At 34.8% G+C, this 21199-nt stretch overlaps 2 protein-coding genes across 5 annotated transcripts in view; both read right to left on the bottom strand.

Moving 5' to 3' along the window:
- LOC134842735 (WD repeat-containing protein 7-like) overlaps positions 1-21199 on the bottom strand; it is a 625416-nt gene that overhangs the window by 58571 nt on the left and 545646 nt on the right. The window lies entirely within an intron of this gene.
- LOC134842111 (cyclin-dependent kinase 20-like) lies at positions 769-2239 on the bottom strand. Its single transcript, XM_063858298.1, has 3 exons — positions 1851-2239; positions 1559-1787; positions 769-1359 (listed from the first exon to the last, which is right to left on the bottom strand). Exons 1-3 carry the CDS (start codon positions 2235-2237, stop codon positions 926-928), a joined length of 1050 nt encoding a protein of 349 aa, XP_063714368.1. The 5' UTR covers positions 2238-2239; the 3' UTR covers positions 769-925.

Raw genomic sequence — 21199 nt, 5'->3', positions numbered from 1 at the left:
AACGCGAAAATATAATTTGAGCCTGGACAACTTTTTAGACGTTTCCTTAAAATAAAAAACGAAAAAAAAATTATCGCGACCCATATAAGAGCAGGGGCGGATTTAGGGGGGAGGGGCGGACGCCCCTCCAACCCTTCAGGGATTCGATCCCCTGCCGACCCAAAGATAATTTTTAATAAATCCATTTTTCGCCAAACGACCCTAAATTTTTTCTAAAGTCGCCAATATATACTAATTTTCAAGCGATGAGCGCGGATGCGATTTTTTGGTCAAATTTTTTTTGCCAAAAACGGCTTTTCTGACCTGTTTTTTTCGAAAATTTGTCTGCGGCGTAGAGAATTTGGCCAAAACAGGGTCTTTTCAGTGCTTTAGGAGAGCTCGGAAAAATAATTTGTTCGACCTACAAAAAATCGACTCTTAATCACCTTATCAAGTTATTGGAGTTTGTACAACAATTTAACAATTTGTTAGCCGAAAAAAATTCAATGTTCCGGTTTAAAAACACTGGAAATCGTAAGCTTAGTTACTCGCATTAACTTCCCGCTAATTTCTCCGCATTAAAAATTTCTCTCCTTAAATCGAACATCACTCAGGAGTGGAAAAACGAGACCACACTTGTCCTCAGTTTGACGGACTAGAGGACAATCGATCTCCACAATTGACAATATCGGAGAGTTGAAAATCAATGAAAGAGGACGCGCGTTAAGACTGCACTTAAGACGATATCTGCGTGCAGTTAAAAAAAATAAAAAAAAATCTTTCATGACCCTTTATTGGATTTACTCAACAAACTACATTTATACAATTTATACAATCAATTGGACAAAAATTTGTACAGATTATAAAATAATACAATAAGCAGACAATGCTATTTACACTTGACTTGTTTGTACGTACTGCACTTTAAAATACCCCCGTCAAATTTCTAGCAAAACATTTCAATTGTTGCCGGGTCTACTAAAGACGCTTGAATGGGAGCTGTAACATCTAACTCAGCTGTTTGGCGTAGCTTCTTGTTAGCTCTATGGGTGACTGGTATCGGAAGCTCCGAATGGTGAGCTGGCAAGGGCTCAGTGAAAAAATAAGGGTGCAGTAACGCTTCAGTAGCTGAAATTCGCTTCTTAGAATCGTAAACCAAGAACTTTTTCACTAAATCAAGTGCTTCTGCAGAGGCATCTGGAAAAATCTCTTCGAACGGTATTGGTTCATTTTCTGGGAAAATAATTTTCTGGTAATCTGGAAGAGACTTCATTCCAGGCCAGATCTCTTCTGTAGGTGTACCCAGTACCCGCAATACGCAGCAGAGCTGATCGATATCTTTTTCGCCAGGAAACACTGGCGACATGTTCAGCAACTCTCCTTAAACATTTTGTAAACAATAATAAACTTCGTACGCACCATTTTCAAAACAGATAAAAAAGATTTCGAAACAGGCGAAAAAGATTTCCTTGCTTACAATACAACACAGGTGAAAAAGATTGCCTTGCTTACGATATAATATAGCTCCGTTCAAGGCTGCGAGCTTTACTCAACAGTACGCAGTAATTATATAACTAACCAAAAATGCAGCCCACAGCCCATAAATCCACACCTTCGTCATATTTCTTAGCACCGTACAGGAGTTCAGGACTCCTGTACCATCTGGTAGCCACTTGATGGCTATATTGTCTTTCAAGCTGAGGGTGGGCGCCATTTGGGTCATCGCCTTTGTTTCTTGAAAAAATTCGCGCCAGACCGAAGTCAGCTATCTTCAGGTGACCCGTTGAGCTGATGAGTAAATTTGCTGGCTGAAAACAAGTTACAATGAATCAAAAACGCATATTTATTCAACGAACTTTTTAGTAACTTACTTTCAAGTCTCGGTGAATAATGTTGTTTTCGTGACAATAATTGACGCCTTTCAAAAGCATTCGCATATAACTTTTGACTTGTGAATCAGTTATAGGTCGATCCACATTCCTTATTACTTCTGACAGATCAGAAAGCATGAACTCGAAAACAAGAACAAAACCAGTCCCATGAGGAAAAACTTCGCGGAGAGTTACAATATTTGGATGCTCGCCTATCTCTTGCAATGCCTTAATTTCACGAAGGGCAGAATTAGGTATGCAGTCATCGAGACGTTTCAAAGGGATTTTTTTCAGTGCAACTTCTTCGCCGCTTTGAATGTGTTTTGCCTTGAAGACTATTCCATGAGCTCCTTCTCCAATTGGCCCAATGATTGAATACTTGTCCATATCTCTCTGAAACACCCATTAATAACAAAAATCAATTTTCTTAAAGAAAGGTACGTAACAGGGGAGTCCTCGTGAGAGATTGAAGCGGCAGCTAACAGGGGAGTCAAAACGTAACAGGGGAATCGTTGTGAGAGATTACAGCGGCAGCTAAAACCTATGTTAAACGATTGAAACAGACACCATCTGATAGGTGGTGGACAAAGCTAGACAATATCTCTAAAACAACGCTCTTCTCGCAGTATCATTCGTAAAAGGTGTTGCGTTTCGTATCATGAAAAAAAACACCAATACGAAGCCAAACTGGTAGAACTTTTCCAGTCAGACGAATTTTAAACAATCAACAACCAAAAAATTTTGACTTTGGATGGCCTGTTGGATTCAAAAAAGCAGACTTTTGTTTTTCATGGAACAACTTGTTAAAAAATACTAGGAAGCTCAAAGTTGTTAAAAATACAGTTTCAGTCTCTTCCCGAGACCCTTCCGGGTTCTTGAATCCGTTCGAAGAGCGGTCTTATCGTCACTCGGGAAGGGTAGTAAAATCCTTCGGATACCCCTCCAAATTCTCGAGAATTGCTCCGTAATGATTGTAGCTGCACAATCGTTAAAATTAATATCGATGGTAACTCCAATTCAGATCGTAGATCTGTTTTCTACAAGCGAAAATTGTTGTTCTGTTGATTTTCGCGCTTTTTCTGTATTCGCGAAAATAAAAATGGTCACATGTCTTCGCAATCGATTTTTTATAATTTCACATGTCAGTTAAAACCGAACTCTCCTAATTCGATCAGTTTATCAAATAAAGCCAATTATCTTCTGAAACAGCCAATCCTCCCACTAAACTGTTCAAATAAAGTTTCGATTTCGTCAGAAATTTTGACCGCTATTCTGGTCGAATGTCACATACACCCGGACAGCCCGGTCAATGCCCTCATTGAGTCTCACGAAATTCATTAAATGGGTAGAGTGCCATCGCACAGAAATTACAAAATGCTGTAAAAGAACTTTTGTCCACATCATATCGACTCACTGCAAACTACAAATCGCATCATACTACCTCGCTATTGCCTTCTAACACTTTTCATTAGTCTTCACCTTGAGGATATGACTTAAGATAACATGTCTTTTTTGACTTTTAGTGCCATTGTCTCGATTTAAAACTTCTTCTCCTCGGTTTAAAAGGTGTTGGGACGCAGGACAGTCTTGCCAACCAACAAAACAGACTAAAATTATCCTACTATGCTTCCTCCCTTCGTAAATTTAGCTGTTATTGGTCCTGATATTAAAATTAGGAAACTCAGTTGTTAGAAGCGTCAATGAAATAAGCTACCTCTTCAAGAGATCATTCAACTTTTTGATGTTACCACGAAGTGAACAGTCATCTTCGTTGATTAAAAACAATCATGCAGGCTGGAAAATTTACTATACTCTTCACTCAAGCCTCTCTAGTAAGTGTCTCTAAAACACTAACTGAAATTACAATGCAAATTTTTATGAGCAACAATTTTAAAATTCAAAAATCAACTAAAAAAAATTCTTTCAATCAGTTTCGATTTCGAGCTAGGTTGTTTGGTTTCTTATTTGAGTTTTTCTCACACAAAACATTTCTGAGTTTTAATTCTCATCTTTTTAGTTACTCCTTCGTTCGTTTTTTTCTTTCCGTTTTCGTCGTTTAGAATTTGTAAAACTTCTAAATTCTTCTAATCTTTCTCTTTTCTGCATCTTGTCATTCGGCTTTTGTCACTGCCTCATCTCTTCCTACTGTGACATTGACTCCGCACTCTCGGTTTCAGTGTCTTGCAACTACTCAGTGGCCAATCTGACGCTGTTGGAGGCAGTCCTCCAACACCTCTGCTCTTCTACCTTTTTTGCAACAAGGTAGAGGGTCTTTACTAGTTTCCCTATTGCTGCAGAAGCTGTTGTGGAGGCACAACGTCACATTTCTATCCAGTTTGTCTTTCGTTTTATTCAGTTCTTTCATTGTTTCATTTATTGAGCTTACTCTTCTACTCTGTCACGTTTTGATGGCAGAGCTGCTCTCAGTTGTGAGCTAGACAAAGCTGCCTCGTTAGTCATTTCTTGATGCAATCTCCGCAACCCAGCCCCAGGCTTGGTCGTAATAGGCATTTCACCTGGTTGGTAGGACCTTGAACATACCAATCCAGGCTCGTTCGCCAAGTTTTTTCCTGAGAGTGCCCAGTTTCTCCACCTCAATACCCTCATGTTTGGGCGGTCTAGTACTCCTTGTTATCCCTAAGCGGCCATCAATAAGAATTCCGTGGGGCGGTCCCCACGGTTGTCATGCCCCAAGATATTCGTTAAGGCGGTCAGCAACATGACTACCTCTGGATCCTCATCTAGCACCGGTCCTACATAGGCCTCTGCAAGGTCCATCAATTCATTCAGATCGAATTTATCCATTTCGTATGATTCGATTTAGATTATCTGTGTGCACAATTGAAATTTGATGAGTAATTAAACGATCAATCAAAATTTGGAAAAAAATTGTCACGACTATCGCATCTGTCAATATTACTCGAAATTCATAATAAAATTGATTTAAAAGCAGTCAGATATATTTTGATCTTAAGATAAATTAAAAATCGATTCAGTCTAAAATCTTGGAAGTTGATCTAAGAGTGGACCACACTTTGGACCTATTCCTAACATTTTTGTTTGAGCATTCGTGGTCACTAACCCTTCCAAACCCGAGATCGTAACAAAATAACAACATATTACATTACAAATAACACATAACACACTCGCCTACACTCAGCCTATACTCAAATTGTTTTTCTTATGTAGATACACTTTCATGTTAGTATTAGAAAAGATTACATGTATCAGCGCATACAGCTTCCAAGGATGCAGCCGTCCTCGGTTTGGGTCGTACACAGGAAGCGATAGTTCTTTCACCTCGTACACAGGAAGTGTCTCAGTCTCGTAAGGGATAGACGCAAATCTTCCGGTTCCACATGCTGCTTTTCCGTCGCCCTCGTCCCCAAGAAACATAAGTACCTTCCTGGTATTTGCGAAGCCGCCGCAGTGAAAGCTGCTACACCTCCTACTCCTGGTTTTTGCTTCCAGTGAACTATTATGTTTTTGTCTTCTCTCTTAAAGTCTGCTGCTAACGCTCTTCTAAAATTCATGTCCGCGGTAATAGCTATCGCACATATCCTATTTGTAAGTAAAAAAATCGCTAACCGTTAGTCTAATGCTGCTTGAGTACTCACTTGGCAAGTTAAAATATGACTATACTACTCTGCCTATGTCTGGTTTCCTAGGGCCTTCATCTAGTTCTGCCTCTAGGTCACCTGTTTCTCTTGCTATTTTGAACTTTTTTGTTAATAATTTTTCAGTGTGGGTATTACTTACACATAGATTTTTTACTTACAAAAAGGATATGTGTTTCTTTTGTCATTTCCTTTTTCAGGTTACTAGTTGTGTGGTTAACTACTTCGCCACTACGGGAGAAAATTACCCATGGACGTACCCGTCATTTTCACGTCCTATTTAAAATTAGGTTGGACTCAAGTTTGAACGATGATCATTTCTGGGCAGCCCGGGAAAGATCATGTCGGTCATTCTTAGTGTCTTCAATAATTTCGCGCTTTACGTCTTGAATAGCCACATTAAGTCTTTTGGAGTTCGACGTCAAGACACGCAGAATAGTGAGTTTCTACTCATATGACTGCTGTAGATCTTTGAGAAGTATAATTTTTATGGAGAAGACCTCGTGGCGGACAGGATAGACATGAAGGAGATAGCAGAAGAGCTAGGGGGTCTGAAAAAATAACCGTGTCACTGGAAGTAGTTTTTGTGGATGATCAGGGTAATGATTGGAAAGGGTGATCAATCAAAACCAGAAGTCGGGCTCGACAAAGCCCGACTTCTGGTTTTGATTGATCACCCTTTCCAATCATTACCCTGATCATCCACAAAAACTACTTCCAGTGACACGGTTATTTTTTCAGACCCCCTAGCTCTTCTGCTATCTCCTTCAGGTCTATCCTGTCCGCCACGAGGTCTTCTCCATAAAAATTATACTTCTCTGAAGATCTTCCCCTGCGGTTTTGTCGCGTCTGCATCGTGAAAGGTAGATCTAGATCAATGTTCTTGGGACGTCATCTTGTACGTAATTGCTCCAGTCTTTTTCTGCATAGGGTAAATCTTTCTCGCTTCTCTTGATAACTTCACTGTAATCTGTTTAATGAAATTTTAGGCCTCTTTCTTCTAGAATTTCATTTCCGTCATTATTTTCTCTGGTGCTTCTCCATATTGACTTCGCAGACAGGGAGCATCATTAAATAATCATCCCTTCTCAATTTTTTCTTGGATGCACCAATCTGCTTTCGATGAGTTAATGATATTCCCAAATCGGATTGTATTGGGAATGTCCCTCCTGGTGCACTTCCGCTCCCGTTTTCATGTAGGAATCTCTCTAGGAGTTTATTTGTACCTTTTGGAAACATCAAGTTCTGAATTATCCATACAATAGGTGTCAGACTTCGATCCCGTCGAGGGGCTCTCACTAGGTGAGGTTTCAGTGGAGGATGTATTCACTCCGGATCTCGATTTATTCCACTTTATCACCCATCTTAAGTTCCTGAACAAAACCTTGGGTCTTGTTCACCATGTTCTCTGCTCTTTCATTTAAGAATCCCCAGACAAAATATGTTCTTCCGACTATATTGATGCAGCATCGTCCAGTGGTTAATTACACGTGTCGAAAATAGCTGTTTTCTTTGGGACCTTCACCCTGTCTTACTTTTGCTTAGCATGATATTTTTATCAGGACACATTGAGGACTCGAGGAGATTAATTGTCGAACTATCGTCCTACGATTCTGTTAGTTTTTCGTTTTCATTTTGTTAATTTCTTGATGGTATAACTTTTACTTTCTCGCGGAGAGTCATAGAGGTTATCACTGTCGTCTAATCTGGATCTTCCCCGGTTACCTCTTTCTCTCACTCTCTCAAACAACCTACCTAGCAGCCGAATGACTCCCACAGTTTTTTCTAGTTACGACCAGCTGTTGATGGGCTGGCGAATAATAGCAGTAGCAATTGAACGCAGTAGCAATTGAACGCAGTAGCAAGTCCAAGTGAATCAGCTCACTCTTGAACGACTGCCTTCTCTAATGGTAATTCGGGATGTCCCGTTATGGGGGTGTTGTGACTTATCTAACCATATTGTCAGATATAGTGCTTGATAGTCAATTATGGTGCGTGTCTTTGTCTAAAAACGAGAATCCTCCCTTCATTTCTGCCTGATAGGCTAATTTTTTTTCAAATGTTCATAAAACTTGTTGCACTGAGGCTGTCAGCATTCTAGTGCTTTCCACACAAATTGCGCTCAATTGTCACACGATAACCATCCAGTAGCATAGGCTAATCCGTTTGCTTGAGAATTACACATTGGTCTGATAGCTGCTGATGGTTGCCAAATGAGCTTCCTCTGGGACCGTATATAGAGGTTCCAGGCATTTGAGTTTCAGAACGGTGATTAGCTAAACTATCCCTTTATGTAGCAAACACACTCGTCTTGCCTCTACCGAAGGTTCACTGAAGCTTACTTTGAGCTCTTTACATGCATCCCTCGAGTTTGTTCTACTGCTTCGTGGTCTCTTTTCATGACAATTCATGACATGATCAAGCCTGTCCATTTTATTTGCAGTGCGTATCTCCATCATGGCATCCAACCAGCTTTCGAGAGTCCCGAGAGTCTGCTCCTGTTGACTCCGGAGGAGCTTCAAATAATCTCTCAACCGTTGCTCACTCTGTTTAGCTTTACGTTGCTTAACGTGACAATTACTTAGCCAGGTAGTCATTCTTTCTTTCTTGCAAGCGTTTTTCCTTCTGATTGGTCTCCTGCTTGATTCGAAGCTTTTATTCCACAAATTCTCTCGTTCTAAAAGAACTGCTCGTTCTAGTTCACTCATCGTGTTTGAAACTTGTTGCTGTTGTTCACCCATCCTATCCATGATCCTCGTCAAAACCTCATCCACCGATATCCAATGACTAACCTTGGGCGTTATGAGAGATGGCGTCAATCTTTTCTTGACAGACAGCTTGCCTTCAAGTCCTTTCGTTTTGCAGTTGCACCTCCCTCAACGTCCTTCCTGGCCTGGTTTCTGAAACGATGATTATTCCAGCATACTAATCCGAAGTTGTCGCTGCTGAAAAAATAACTAGAATCCTGCAAGTCATTTAAAACCGTTTCTGAGTGTGCTACTTGTTGTCACTTGTATTTTTCTGCATGACTGAAAAGGTCGAAGCGTAGTTCTGATCTATAATCGTCATCATTCTCCTTTTCATTCCTGGCTTCTGTCTGATGACTAATTTGATCGTCAGCCCTTTTCCCGTCAAAAGTGAGAAAAAATTTCTCAGAGACTTCTTTAGACTCTCTGAGAAAAAAAAGAGGCGTCGATTTCTTGTCCAGGGCGCCTTTGATCACTGTGAAATCCATAGATTAACTTTCAATCAGTGGATTTTGATCGAGATCTCTGTCAGCTTGACATCTCTTCTCGATTTAGTGCAAAAATGAAGTCGCAAAGGAATGTACCTGTTCCACAGGTGTAGATTCACTTTTCAGTCTTTTCGTCTTGGTATCTTCAACTCTGCATCCTTCAGGACCTTGATTATGGACTGCACTCCGGTTTACCTCTACTTCCAGTGTTGCTGGTGTCTACTTATCATCGGAGGTTTTCTGACTTCTGATTCCAACTATTCGTTCTATCACTTCCTTACCCTTCTTTCTTTGAATCTCTTTGTTCCTTATCACAAATTGGTCACTCATTGAGGTTCTCTCCTGTTTCGGTTAAAGATTCCTAGAGCTATCACTCAATCTAGGTATCCTCTGTTTATCTAGGCTCAACCCGATTGATTAACTTATGTTGCTCACTTGCCCTAGTAGTCTAACGAAAGTAAACAAAATGTGATGAGTGAGTGAAACTATCACATGATAAAAATCTAAGGTTAATTTCCAATTTGACCACTAGTTTGTTTATGATATAGAACAATGAAACGTATGTTTTTATATACGCAATAGCAAGCAATGGTTTGTGAAAAAAACCGGTGATCTCAATTTGGTTTTTTAAGATAGAAGGTTATTTATCATTTGTCGTAATTAATAAGGATAAAAAAATATCCAGTCGGAAAAAAACTAGGATGTTGCCTATTTGAGACTCGAGTAGTATATGTTGGAGCAGCTCAGCCCGTGGGAGGGGGGATTGAAGACTTCCATGTATTAACATAGGCTATAGACTATCCGGTCTTCACCCTATGTATTAACATAGGCTATAGGTTTCCCAAAGTATTAAGATAGGGAATAGGTTTCCCAATGTATTAAGATACCATGTTTCAGATGGTAAGTTTCAGATGGTAAGTTTTTTCGGTGCCCGAATTTCCCATATATAGTGTATAGATTTCCCTATGTATAAAGATTCAGTGTAGGGAATTAAGAATTCATTAAGATAGGGAATATGTATTAAAATAGGGAATGGTAAGGTTTCAGGGTGATGGTAAGAAAATGGTAAGAAAAACGGTTTTTTTTTGGATTTTGCAAAAATCTCAGCACGCGTTTTGTAATTGGTGAGCATTACGTGTACCTTGTGTAATGAAAGTATTATGTTTTTTTTGGTTCAAGGTAAGTCAATGGTAAATGGGCAAAAACTTGGATTATGTATCAAAAACTTTCAAAATACGATAAGATTTGGTATAATTCGACTTGATAACTCGTTAATTAGTTAATCTTATTTTATGAAACAATACTGAAACCTACTGAAATTTCGATAAAGCCAAGGTTTTTTGGAAAAAAATGCAAAAACTATTATTATTTTGGAAAAATTGCAAAAGTATGGATTTTTCCACAATTTTCACTCAAAACATTTAATATAATAAAATTTACCCTACTGAGCTCAGAAGCAGGATAAATAAGATTCTGAATATCAAAAGGAAAGCTCATAATGCTTTCAAATTACTGAAACTTCAAAAAAAAATCAAAGTTTTTGGAAAACATTGCAAAAATTTTAAGTATTAGGAAAATTTGCCAAAATTTCAAGTTTTCGGAAAAAAATTGCAGAAATCTCACAATTTTGGCTAAAGAATTGTTGTTTCTGATCTAATTGGAAAAAAAATTACGTACAGAGTTCAAAATTGAGCTCAAAATTTATTTTAATTGAATTGACATCATGTTGAGACAATGATACAAAAATTTGAACAACAATATGGTTTTTCCACAATTTTTTCTCAAAATAATGAAATAAGATAAGAATTACCATAACTTGAGCTAAAAAGCGGATTATATAATGTTCTGAACATATAACGCTCATAATAGCTGAGTCAATATTGAAATAGTGAAAATAATCCTAATTTTCAAGAAAGTAAAGTAAAAGTTAATCAAATCTATTCAAAACTTTTCCATTTTCAACCTTTTATTTGGGTAATTAACTGGTTTTTTGTCCTTTTCAGGGAAAATTTGAATAGTAATCTCAATTCAAATGAACAATAAGCGCAGTATTCATTAAAATTTCTAGATTGAACTTCGTGATTCAACTCCTTCTCCGTTTTTTCTCAATGAGTAACCCAAATTTGTTTTTTAAAAAATTACAACTTCTGAGAAATTTTTCATGTTGATAAAAATAAATTTCAGATCAATGATAAAAAATAAACAATTTACTGCTAAAATTGAAAAAATTGAGATAATTTTTTTTAAAAAGTGTATTAGATATTTGATGAAATTCAACAAATTCCTCTTCATAACTGATGATTGTCTCTCTGTTGCTTTTAAAACATAATTTTCACGATTTTTCTGTAGAAAGGTTCTGTGTCTTAAGGTTATTCTTATTTTCTGCTTAAAACATGTTTTCGCTTTTGAACTCGCATTGCAAGTAATTTTGGTTAGAGCTGGAGAATTTAGGAGGAAAATAGTATCAATTGAACGAACAATTTGCTGGCAGAGATTAAATTAGAACTGATATCGTCTGATTATTACCTAGTATTTTGTACATATTTCCATTTAAGTTCCCTTGTTCAGTTGCTACAGTAAACTATTTAAGCAAAAATACAGTTTGTGAGATCCTTAACTATCACTTTTCTTGCAAAATAATTACTAATTTGCTTTCTATTCTTGATTTTTGTCGAAAGATTTCTCAAAAAAAGTCCATGTGAGAAAGAATCGGGGTTAATTAAAGCAATCAAAAGCACATGTAAAAACTGAAAATATGAAGGTGAATTTTTACGTTGAGTTCATAGGACAAATTAAAGCAGCTCTATTGGTTATAATCTGAAAACTTCCGGAAATACGCAAGGGAGCCTAATTCCTAACGTCTGCAACATCTAAAAAATCTAAAAGAGCGCGTTACAAAAAAATCGATTTTTTTAAGAAAAATTAAGGGTCAAAGTGTATCAATTTAAGTTTTTAATAATCGAAATTTAATGCGTAAAAGACTATAATTCTACCTAATTTTTCTAATTTAAAAAAAATTGAAGCTAACCAAGAACAAAATTTTTACTGAGTGTCTTTTAGAATCTTTTCATGTTAACTTTCATATTATTCAGCGATCTTACATCTGGTTTTGCTAAAGTAACAGTTTCTTCAAATCATTTTTTTCATTTAGCAGCGATCTGACATTCAATTTTTCAATTAAAAAACACAAAAAACGCCGGCAAAAAGCAAACGAGAAACTTCAAAGAGCAATTTTTAATACGTTTTTTACGTTTTAGCATGAAGACCGGAAAAATTTCAAAAAATTAAGAAGTTGTCAAATAAATTTGTTACAAATTACATAGATTGTGGCTACACTGTGGCTACATTGTTGGGTGAAGAAAAATGGTGGAGGCCGAGTGAGGTCATGATCTCAAAAAATATCAAAGAATCAAAGGTGATATGCTTTCATTTGGACTACATTGTGGCTATATTGTCGGGTGAATAAAAAATAGAGGCCGTGGAGGTCATGGATTTACAAACTTACATGGAATCAACTATGATAAACTTTTTTAAATAATAGAGAATTAGATTTACTGGAAAACCGAGTATGAAAGTGAAAAATGAAATATTCAAAATGGTTTGCGAGTAAAACGAGCTCTGCCCTCGACGAGATAGTTATGAGTTCTTGCTTTAAAAATTAATTTTTAATCTAAGAGTAAAATCTTATGAAAAACCGCGTGTTTTCATTTGACCAAAATCTTGTGAAATAGGACCACGAGAGCTACTTGAATTTTCAGCTAAAACTTTTGATTTTTTGTGTGTTTTCAATCATTTGTAACAACGAAAGCATTGAATTGCGCGCTGGCTTTTAGTTGGAATTTCTTGTAAGAATACTTGAAAAAAAACTGTGTGTTTTGTGTTGTTTCGGGTCGATTGCTTGCGAGTGTTACTTGTATTATAAATAAGGAAAACTTGAAAATTCGGTTTTGCGCAAATTTTTGATTGATGGTCAACTGCATTGTTTCCGCCAATAATCAAAATATTAATATCCTGCCTCGCGTCCTTTAACAACTGTTGGCACGATTGACATTTTACTTTTTTGTTCATCCTTTGGCGCTAAATTTTCCGTATGATGGAACCTGATCATAATCCATCTAACTAACAACCCACTATCTAACTAGCACCAGAGAGATTTGAATTTAACTTAGAAATTAGTTGCCTCTCCAAGAGAACTTCAGCAGCCGCAACAAACCAGTATACCCTAGATCTATTGAGCCTAGCAGAGACTAGTTAAACACCCTGAGACTAGAAAGTATAAGAGTAAGATTAGGATCGGTATTAGACTAAGAAGTTGCACGAATCTATCCGGCCGAAAATAAGATAGCGTGACGAGCAGACGGTGTATCCTATCCGAAATTACTCTATGAGTTAACCACATCGGTCTTAACTCATCTGGTGCGACCATAAGTCTCGAATAAGATCTTAATAGCTTAGAACTAACCAAAAATAGATTAGAATTTAGAAAAACATTTTCAAAATGTTATACGATAATAATTTAATCGAAATGTCTCTACGACTCAATAGATCAGAGCCGATATTCCGAACAATAATAGAACTACCCGGAATTGGACGAAGACCTCGAACAAGAGACGACATACGACAAAGTAGAAACTTACCAAATAGTTTTATGATTGTACGGCAAAAGCCAACACAAACTTTTATATTTAGAATCTTATTAGCAATGAATTTAGATTTTCATCTGCAAACATAAAATTTTGAAGTCAATCTTCATGATCATTTCAGGCGTTAAGCAAAATTATTAATGTACAATAACGATTGATAAAAAGATCTCAGATCGTTTGCTTAATTTCTGCAGTCTTATATAAAACATATTTGAAAAATATTTATTGAAAATGAAAATAAAAACTAGTAGCATGACAATAAATTGTTAGTAATCATAAATCATCTGTTGTCCCAGCTTCATCACCTAAACATAGCAGCAATCATAAGCTCACTAATATCATTAAAATACAAAATCTTTTTCTTAAATAAATTTAAAACATTTTAAACTTAAATTCACTTAATTTTAAAATCGGATCATCAAGGCTTATCCTTGGATCTTAATTAATTTTCTATTTCACTAAATTTAAAACCTGATCATCAAGGCCTATCCTTGGATCAAAAAGAACAATTTTGTTCTCCCCCACCCACTTAGCAAGTGTCTAACGACCTCAAACGTCGATTCACTGTCCAACCCTTCCAAAAGACCTAAGATTAAAAGAAATTTTTAAATAAAACTAACCATTCAAATTAAGATAAACAGTGAAGAACTCCGGTTATTCATCCTTCACTTGAACCCTCCTCTTACCAGACCCAGGATAGATCTTAGACTTAGTAAGTTTAAAATAGTATCTAACGAACTACTTGCGTTCTAATTATACCTGAACCTTGTGGATCGATTTACTATTCTCCAACCCTTGAACACAATCACTACCCCTAAGTAAGATTAAGTAGGTTAACACCTTAGCTTAGACTAGCCACGAGAAAGTAAAAAATCATTCTTCAGAATCGATATACTTTTTTCTCCAACCCTAAATGAAAAGACCCAGGTTAAGCTAACCAAAAGATCGTAAGGACTAACAGTCTAAGAAAATAAAAATACCTAACAACTTTCTGCATCCCTCATCCTAAACCTTATGTCATTCGAAAATCTAGGAAATAAGCAAACAACCGATTTACACAATTGTGAGATAGATAACAATAAATACGATCTTGTAATCACACCTCATACACAAACAGTTGGATACATTAGAACAAAACGACAAACAATAAAAAGAAAAATTATAAACAAACAAAGACAAATCACACGAAAAAGATTTTCAAAAAATAGAAACGCATTTTCCGAATCAGAAACCAGCAGTATAGATGAACTATACAAATTAAAAGAATCAATTGATAAAAATTGTCCCATTCACGATCAATTATATTTTTCCGATTCAGAAACAACTTCAAATTCATCAAAAAGAGGAATAAGAAGAATAAAAAAACAATACAAACACAAACCAGTACACCTGTATAACTGGAATCAACCAATTAGACACATTGATAGTTATATATTAACAGTCATCAAACAAAAAAATGAGCCACACTCAAAGTGACGATAGTCCAGATGACGAAGAGGTTTACCCCTTCCTCATAGATGCACCCGATAATAGAGGGCAGCATGATTTTTGCAAGAATTTACTCGTAAATTCGTATAAACCCGGAATCAGTCCATGCAAAGCAGAATTCCCAGATATAAAAATCAAAAGACAAATTATTGAACATTATTTAAAAGACATATGTAACTTAACACAACAATATGGAATCTACACCATAGAATTCAGCACACCAAATACGAATCATCGTAAATATGTAATTCAAACAGACGATCTTGAATTAGAATTTTCAAAAGTATTCCTAGAATATATCAAAAGCATACAATATCACAATTCACAAAGAGCAAACTCTATAATCACTAATGAAGTTTTTGCAATAATATATACCTATATCTCTATATTAGAAAAAACAGAATTTCAAAGTATCTCACCAACTGAAACATCCAAACATACAAAAGTACGAAATGAAATTGCATTATTTTCAACTTTTCTACATATAATCAAAGAAAATTTCACTAAAGATGATGTTTCACAACACACTAAACATGACTTACAAAAAATTTTGGCACGGTTTATAATAGAATATTTCACACATAATTTAGACTTAATTTCACAAGCAAGAAAAAATTTCAGACCTCAAAATTCAAATGATGACACTGCCATTACAGAACAATCAGACTACGTTTGGGACCCTGAATGGTCTCATCCTACATTTATAAATATCCCACAATCTATCTCAAGTCAAGCAATAAGTACAATATCTTATCACAGAGATTATGTAAAAGTAATACCACTAACCATTGATGCAACACCATTAAACTACAATACATTTTTACCTGATACACGAAATAACAGTTTAAATTCGACCGTCATACACAATGAAAACCTTAATGGAACTAGAAATCTTACACAACAAGATATTCAAACACCATCAAACTTCATAAATGAAGAAATTGTCCAAACAACAACAACTACACAACAAAGTATTTCACCAATACACCCAAATTTAACAACACCAAGAAATACAAATACTTCACTGGCACAAGTAACCTTACAATCAACCGTTAAGCCTTCGGTTGCTCCAAAATATTCACATATGGATTATCAAACATATAGACCAATGACAGTACCGTCAAAAACACGAAAATCATTCACAGGAAACACCTTTGCAGAACATAATTATAATTATGCTCACAATCAAAGAACAAATCAACCTCCCCGAAAAAGTACACAAAATTTAAATCACGTATGTTCTCATTGTTGGAATCTCCCGAAACATCAATGAATTCAGTAAATTTTCCAGATAATCCACAACCTACACAGGATTATACTAAAATTACCCATTCTTCCAACAAAATAAAAATAACCAACATACACCATTTAATACAAACTCTTTATCATCCGATGAAGAAGATTATCACCAAGTAGATATTTTTGCACCATATACTAAAGAATATCGCACACAAAGACCACGACAACCTCAACCATCTCGAAATATGAAACTTTACCCACAAAACCCAACAGATGTACAACATCCACAACAAATGCATAAACAAAATCCATTCAACATACAATCTTTTCAATCAATACAACCACAAAATCCAATGTCAATGCATTCCTATCAACCAACTCAAATGCAAAATGAAATACCGCTTCCATATTACCTTCAGCAACACGAAATAACAAAAAATCAAATTTCAAATTTTTCGCAAATGCCAAATGCCGCAGAATCACTACAGATGACAATGAATCCATACCTCATGGGTGGATCATCAATAATATCCAATAAACCACTGATGGTATTTACAGGAACAGATCCTGAATATTCTGTAGAAGATTATTTAAATGCAGTAACAGCAAATTTAATTTTAAATATAGGACCTGAACCAATTAAATCGCCACTACATCAAAATTGGATATATCAATTGAGGAAAATAGCAATAAAAAAGAGAGCATCTCATCCTTCCTCAATTCGAGAGCCAGATTTAGATTTTCGAAAACTAGTAGATAAACTAGAGCAAGCGGAAATCACAATGAAACTTGAAGAAACAGAAAATCTAAAACTACAATATGCTAATCGAATTGAAACAAACACTACACAAATAAATAACATACAGGAATCAGATACAGACCTAATTGAAAAAATCACTGAAATACTAAATATCTATGAAAAAAATCCAAATTTTAAAGGCAAACCATCCTTCAAAAATTGGTGTAATTATTGCCGAGGATACGGACACAGTATTTCCGAATGTAGACAAAAACAACAAGATAATCAGAATAAACCTCAAAAGCATAAAAAACCAAATAAATCGTTCTATCGATATATGAAAAAAGATCAAAATCTACCAAACAATCATATATATAGTAATAACAGTTCAGGAAAACCACTTCCGAACAACACCAAATACACAAGGAATCAATCACCATATAACTCAAGTTATAGAGGAAGATCACCAGAACGAAGAAATACACAAAATTCTTCACAAAATAATTGTAATCAATCAAATAGTCGAAATAACTATTCGAGATCAAATTCCAATGCAACACAATTTGTTTCTAGATCCAGTTCCCAATCAAACCCAAGAAATAAACACTATTCAAATAATCAATCACGAAACTCATCATACAACAGGAATAGAAACTAATCATATAATAGAAAAAGAAGTTATTCGAACAATCGAAATCAGAATTACCCGAACAATCGATCAAGAAGTAACTCGTATAATAGATCAAACTATCACAGATCAAATGACAATTATCAAAACAGATCACGGAACAATTCACAAAATCGAAATTCAAGTTATAATAATCAATATAGAAATTATTCCCAGTCACCACATAGGAATAATAACCATTATAATAATTCTAAAATTCGATATAGAAGTAATACACCAAAACATCAAAGACAAATTAATCAAGTACAGTCAAATGAAGAAACAACATCAGACCCCCCAGGTATTGATGACACAGGAAGTAACGAACTACAACTAAATCAAATAAACTGTGGATCATCAGATACAGAAAGTGATACAGAAAATACTATCTCCGTAAATATTATACCAGTCAAAAACGACTATGAAACTATCATATATGAACAACCTTTTACATCACATATATATGAAAATCAATTGGAACTCCTTCACAATTATTATCTTGAACACATCTATACTACACAAACTAAACAAGAAGTAAACGAAATTAACACGGTACTTACGCCCAATGAAAAAGACAAAACTAAATGTTCAAACACAAATCATATTTATCAAAATATACAAAAAGAACAACCCAGAGAAAAAATTTGGACAATACCATTTCTCTTAGAAAGTCCAAGAAACAAAGAATTTCAACCACCAGATCTTGAATTTGAGTTTTTAATTGATTCAGGAGCAGAATCAAACATAATTAATATTCCCACATGGAATGAAATCAAAACATTGCATCCAAAATTAACGCCTCTTGCAACTTCTAGTAAACTAGCAACAGCACAAGGATCAACAATAGTAAATTACGGAAAAATCCAATTATTCCTTCTCCCCACAAGAACAATGGAGCAAAATAAAATTCTCAACAAACCATTTAAACAAATATTTCATATTACTGATATTAAGCACAATATCATTGGCATACCATTTATATCAAAATATATACCAACAATCAACATCTTAAATAGTAAAATACTAATCAAAGATAAATACACAAAAACAAAAAAATACAGCTCTAACTTTTTTTCAAAGATTAAACAAACAATCACCATTCTTCTCAAATTTTTATCCAATTTATAACCAACAACGGAAACACCTGAAACCATTATCAGGAAATATATATAACTTTTCAATAAAACAAGTTCACCAGTATGATAAAAGTCAAAATAAACAACAACTTTTTATGTCAGACTTTGAATTTAAACCTATTCACAAGTTTTTCAAAATCACGATCTCATCTATAAAATATTTGAAAAACACGAATTCCGACATCATTTCGTTACACGTGTATAACAATACACCGTACCAAGTAACATTACCATTAGGACTTTTAGGATATTTCGAAACAAACGCTACAATCTCACCCATATATGAAGTAGCCTACCGCGTAAATAATATACTCCAATTATTAGATATTTGCCAATCCACAATTCTTGACAAAGAATTATCCATAAATAATATAATAAGCAATGAAAAGAGAAACACAGATTATTTCACAAAAACACCATATTTTAAACCAACGTTCAATATAACAAATTACACAAAAGAACAACAACAGTTTTTAACGATGTTTAATTTTGAACACTCACAATTTACACAAATCGAATTTGACAAACTAGCAAAACAACTGTTAAAATATTCAACAGTCTACGCAACATCAAAATTTGACGTTGGGAAAATCAGTTCATCACTACATCTCCCGTTAAAACCTGACGCAGTTTTCAAAAAACAAAGAGCTAGTAAAGTACCAATTCATTTACACGACAAAGTAAATAGATTACTTGATATTTTAGAACAATACAAAATTATCTCACCAGTAAATAAAGAAGAACAACCAAAAGGTAACACATTTATTAACCCTGTTATCATTCTAGCAAAAGGAGAATCATTAAAAATAGTTTTAGACGCTAGATACCTCAATTCACTAATTGACGAATCGAAATGCAATTGGCCTATTGAACCAATACAAGTTATCTTAACAAAAATAAACGGAAAATACTTTACAACCGCAGATATGAATAGTGCATACAATCAAATGCCACTAGATGAACAATCACGACGTTTAACACAATTTGTTATTGGAAATCAACAATATGAATTCAACCGCCTATTCTATCGAATTTCCATAGGACCAGCAGCATTTTCAGCTTTTGTGATTAAAATTTTTAGACCACTAATGCTCAAGAAAAACGCAATCACCTATTTGGATGATGTTTTTATGCAATCACAGACAAAAGAAGAAATGTTTACAGTCTTAGAGCACTATCATAAAATACTTTTCAGTACTACCTATAGAAATAAAATCAGACTGGAAAAGATTTACACAAGAATTTTCAAAAATGTATGACTCCGAAAGAGATAAACAACACCAAAGAGTCTTATGTAATGAAATTCGCAGATTACCAAATGAAACCATCAAACAATTAGCAGTACGCATCGAAACATTAGTTCGAAAAGCATATTCACTTAATACACATGACTATAAAAACACAAAAATGACAGAAACTTTAATGATGACCTTAACACCTCAATTAAGGAAAATAGCAATAAAAAAGAGAGCATCTCATTCTTCCTCATTTCGAGAGCCAGATTTTGATTTTCGAAAACTATTAGATAAACTAGAGCAAGCGGAAATTACAATGAAACTTGAAGAAACAGAAAATCTAAAACTACAATATGCTAATCGAATTGAAACAAACACTACACAAATAAATAACATACAGGAATCAGATACAGACCTAATTGAAAAAATCACTGAAATACTAAATATCTATGAAAAAAATCCAAATTTTAAAGGCAAACCATCCTTCAAAAATTGGTGTAATTATTGCCGAGGATACGGACACAGTATTTCCGAATGTAGACAAAAACAACAAGATAATCAGAATAAACCTCAAAAGCATAAAAAACCAAATAAATCGTTCTATCGATATATGAAAAAAGACCAAAATCTACCAAACAAACATATATATAGTAATAACAGTTCAGGAAAACCACTTCCGAACAACACCAAATACACAAGGAATCAATCACCATATAACTCAAGTTATAGAGGAAGATCACCAGAACGAAGAAATACACAAAATTCTTCACAAAATAATTGTAATCAATCAAATAGTCGAAATAACTATTCGTGATCAAATTCCAATGCAACACAATTTGTTTCTAGATCCAGTTCCCAATCAAACCCAACAAATAAACACTATCCAAATAATCAATCACGAAACTCATCATACAACAGGAATAGAAACTAATCATATAATAGAAAAAGAAGTTATTCGAACAATCGAAATCAGAATTACCCGAACAATCGATCAAGAAATAACTCGTATAATAGATCAAACTATCACAGATCAAATGACAATTATCAAAACAGATCACGGAACAATTCACAAAATCGAAATTCAAGTTATAATAATCAATATAGAAATTATTCCCAGTCACCACATAGGAATAATAACCATTATAATAATTCTAAAACTCGATATAGAAGTAATACACCAAAACATCAAAGACAAATTAATCAAGTACAGTCAAATGAAGAAACAACATCAGACCCCCCAGGTATTGATGACACAGGAAGTAACGAACTACAACTAAATCAAATAAACTGTGGATCATCAGATACAGAAAGTGATACAGAAAATACTATCTCCGTAAATATGATAACAGT

This window comes from Symsagittifera roscoffensis, chromosome 3 (genome assembly GCF_963678635.1).
Source record: "Symsagittifera roscoffensis chromosome 3, txSymRosc1.1, whole genome shotgun sequence".
NCBI classification, from domain to species: Eukaryota; Metazoa; Xenacoelomorpha; order Acoela; family Convolutidae; genus Symsagittifera; species Symsagittifera roscoffensis.
The sequence above is the reverse complement of the archived record's forward strand: the minus strand, read 5'-3'. Positions and strand labels throughout refer to the sequence as shown.

Excerpts from the sequence above, each read along its gene's own strand:
- LOC134842111 (XM_063858298.1), bottom strand. The coding sequence starts at position 2,237 with ATGGACAAGTATTCAATCATTGGGCCAATTGGAGAAGGAGCTCATGGA. Across the intron at positions 1,788-1,850 it reads TTATTCACCGAGACTTGAAA|CCAGCAAATTTACTCATCAG; the intron begins GTAAGTTACTAA and ends ACTTGTTTTCAG. Across the intron at positions 1,360-1,558 it reads GGCTGTGGGCTGCATTTTTG|GAGAGTTGCTGAACATGTCG; the intron begins GTTAGTTATATA and ends AAAATGTTTAAG.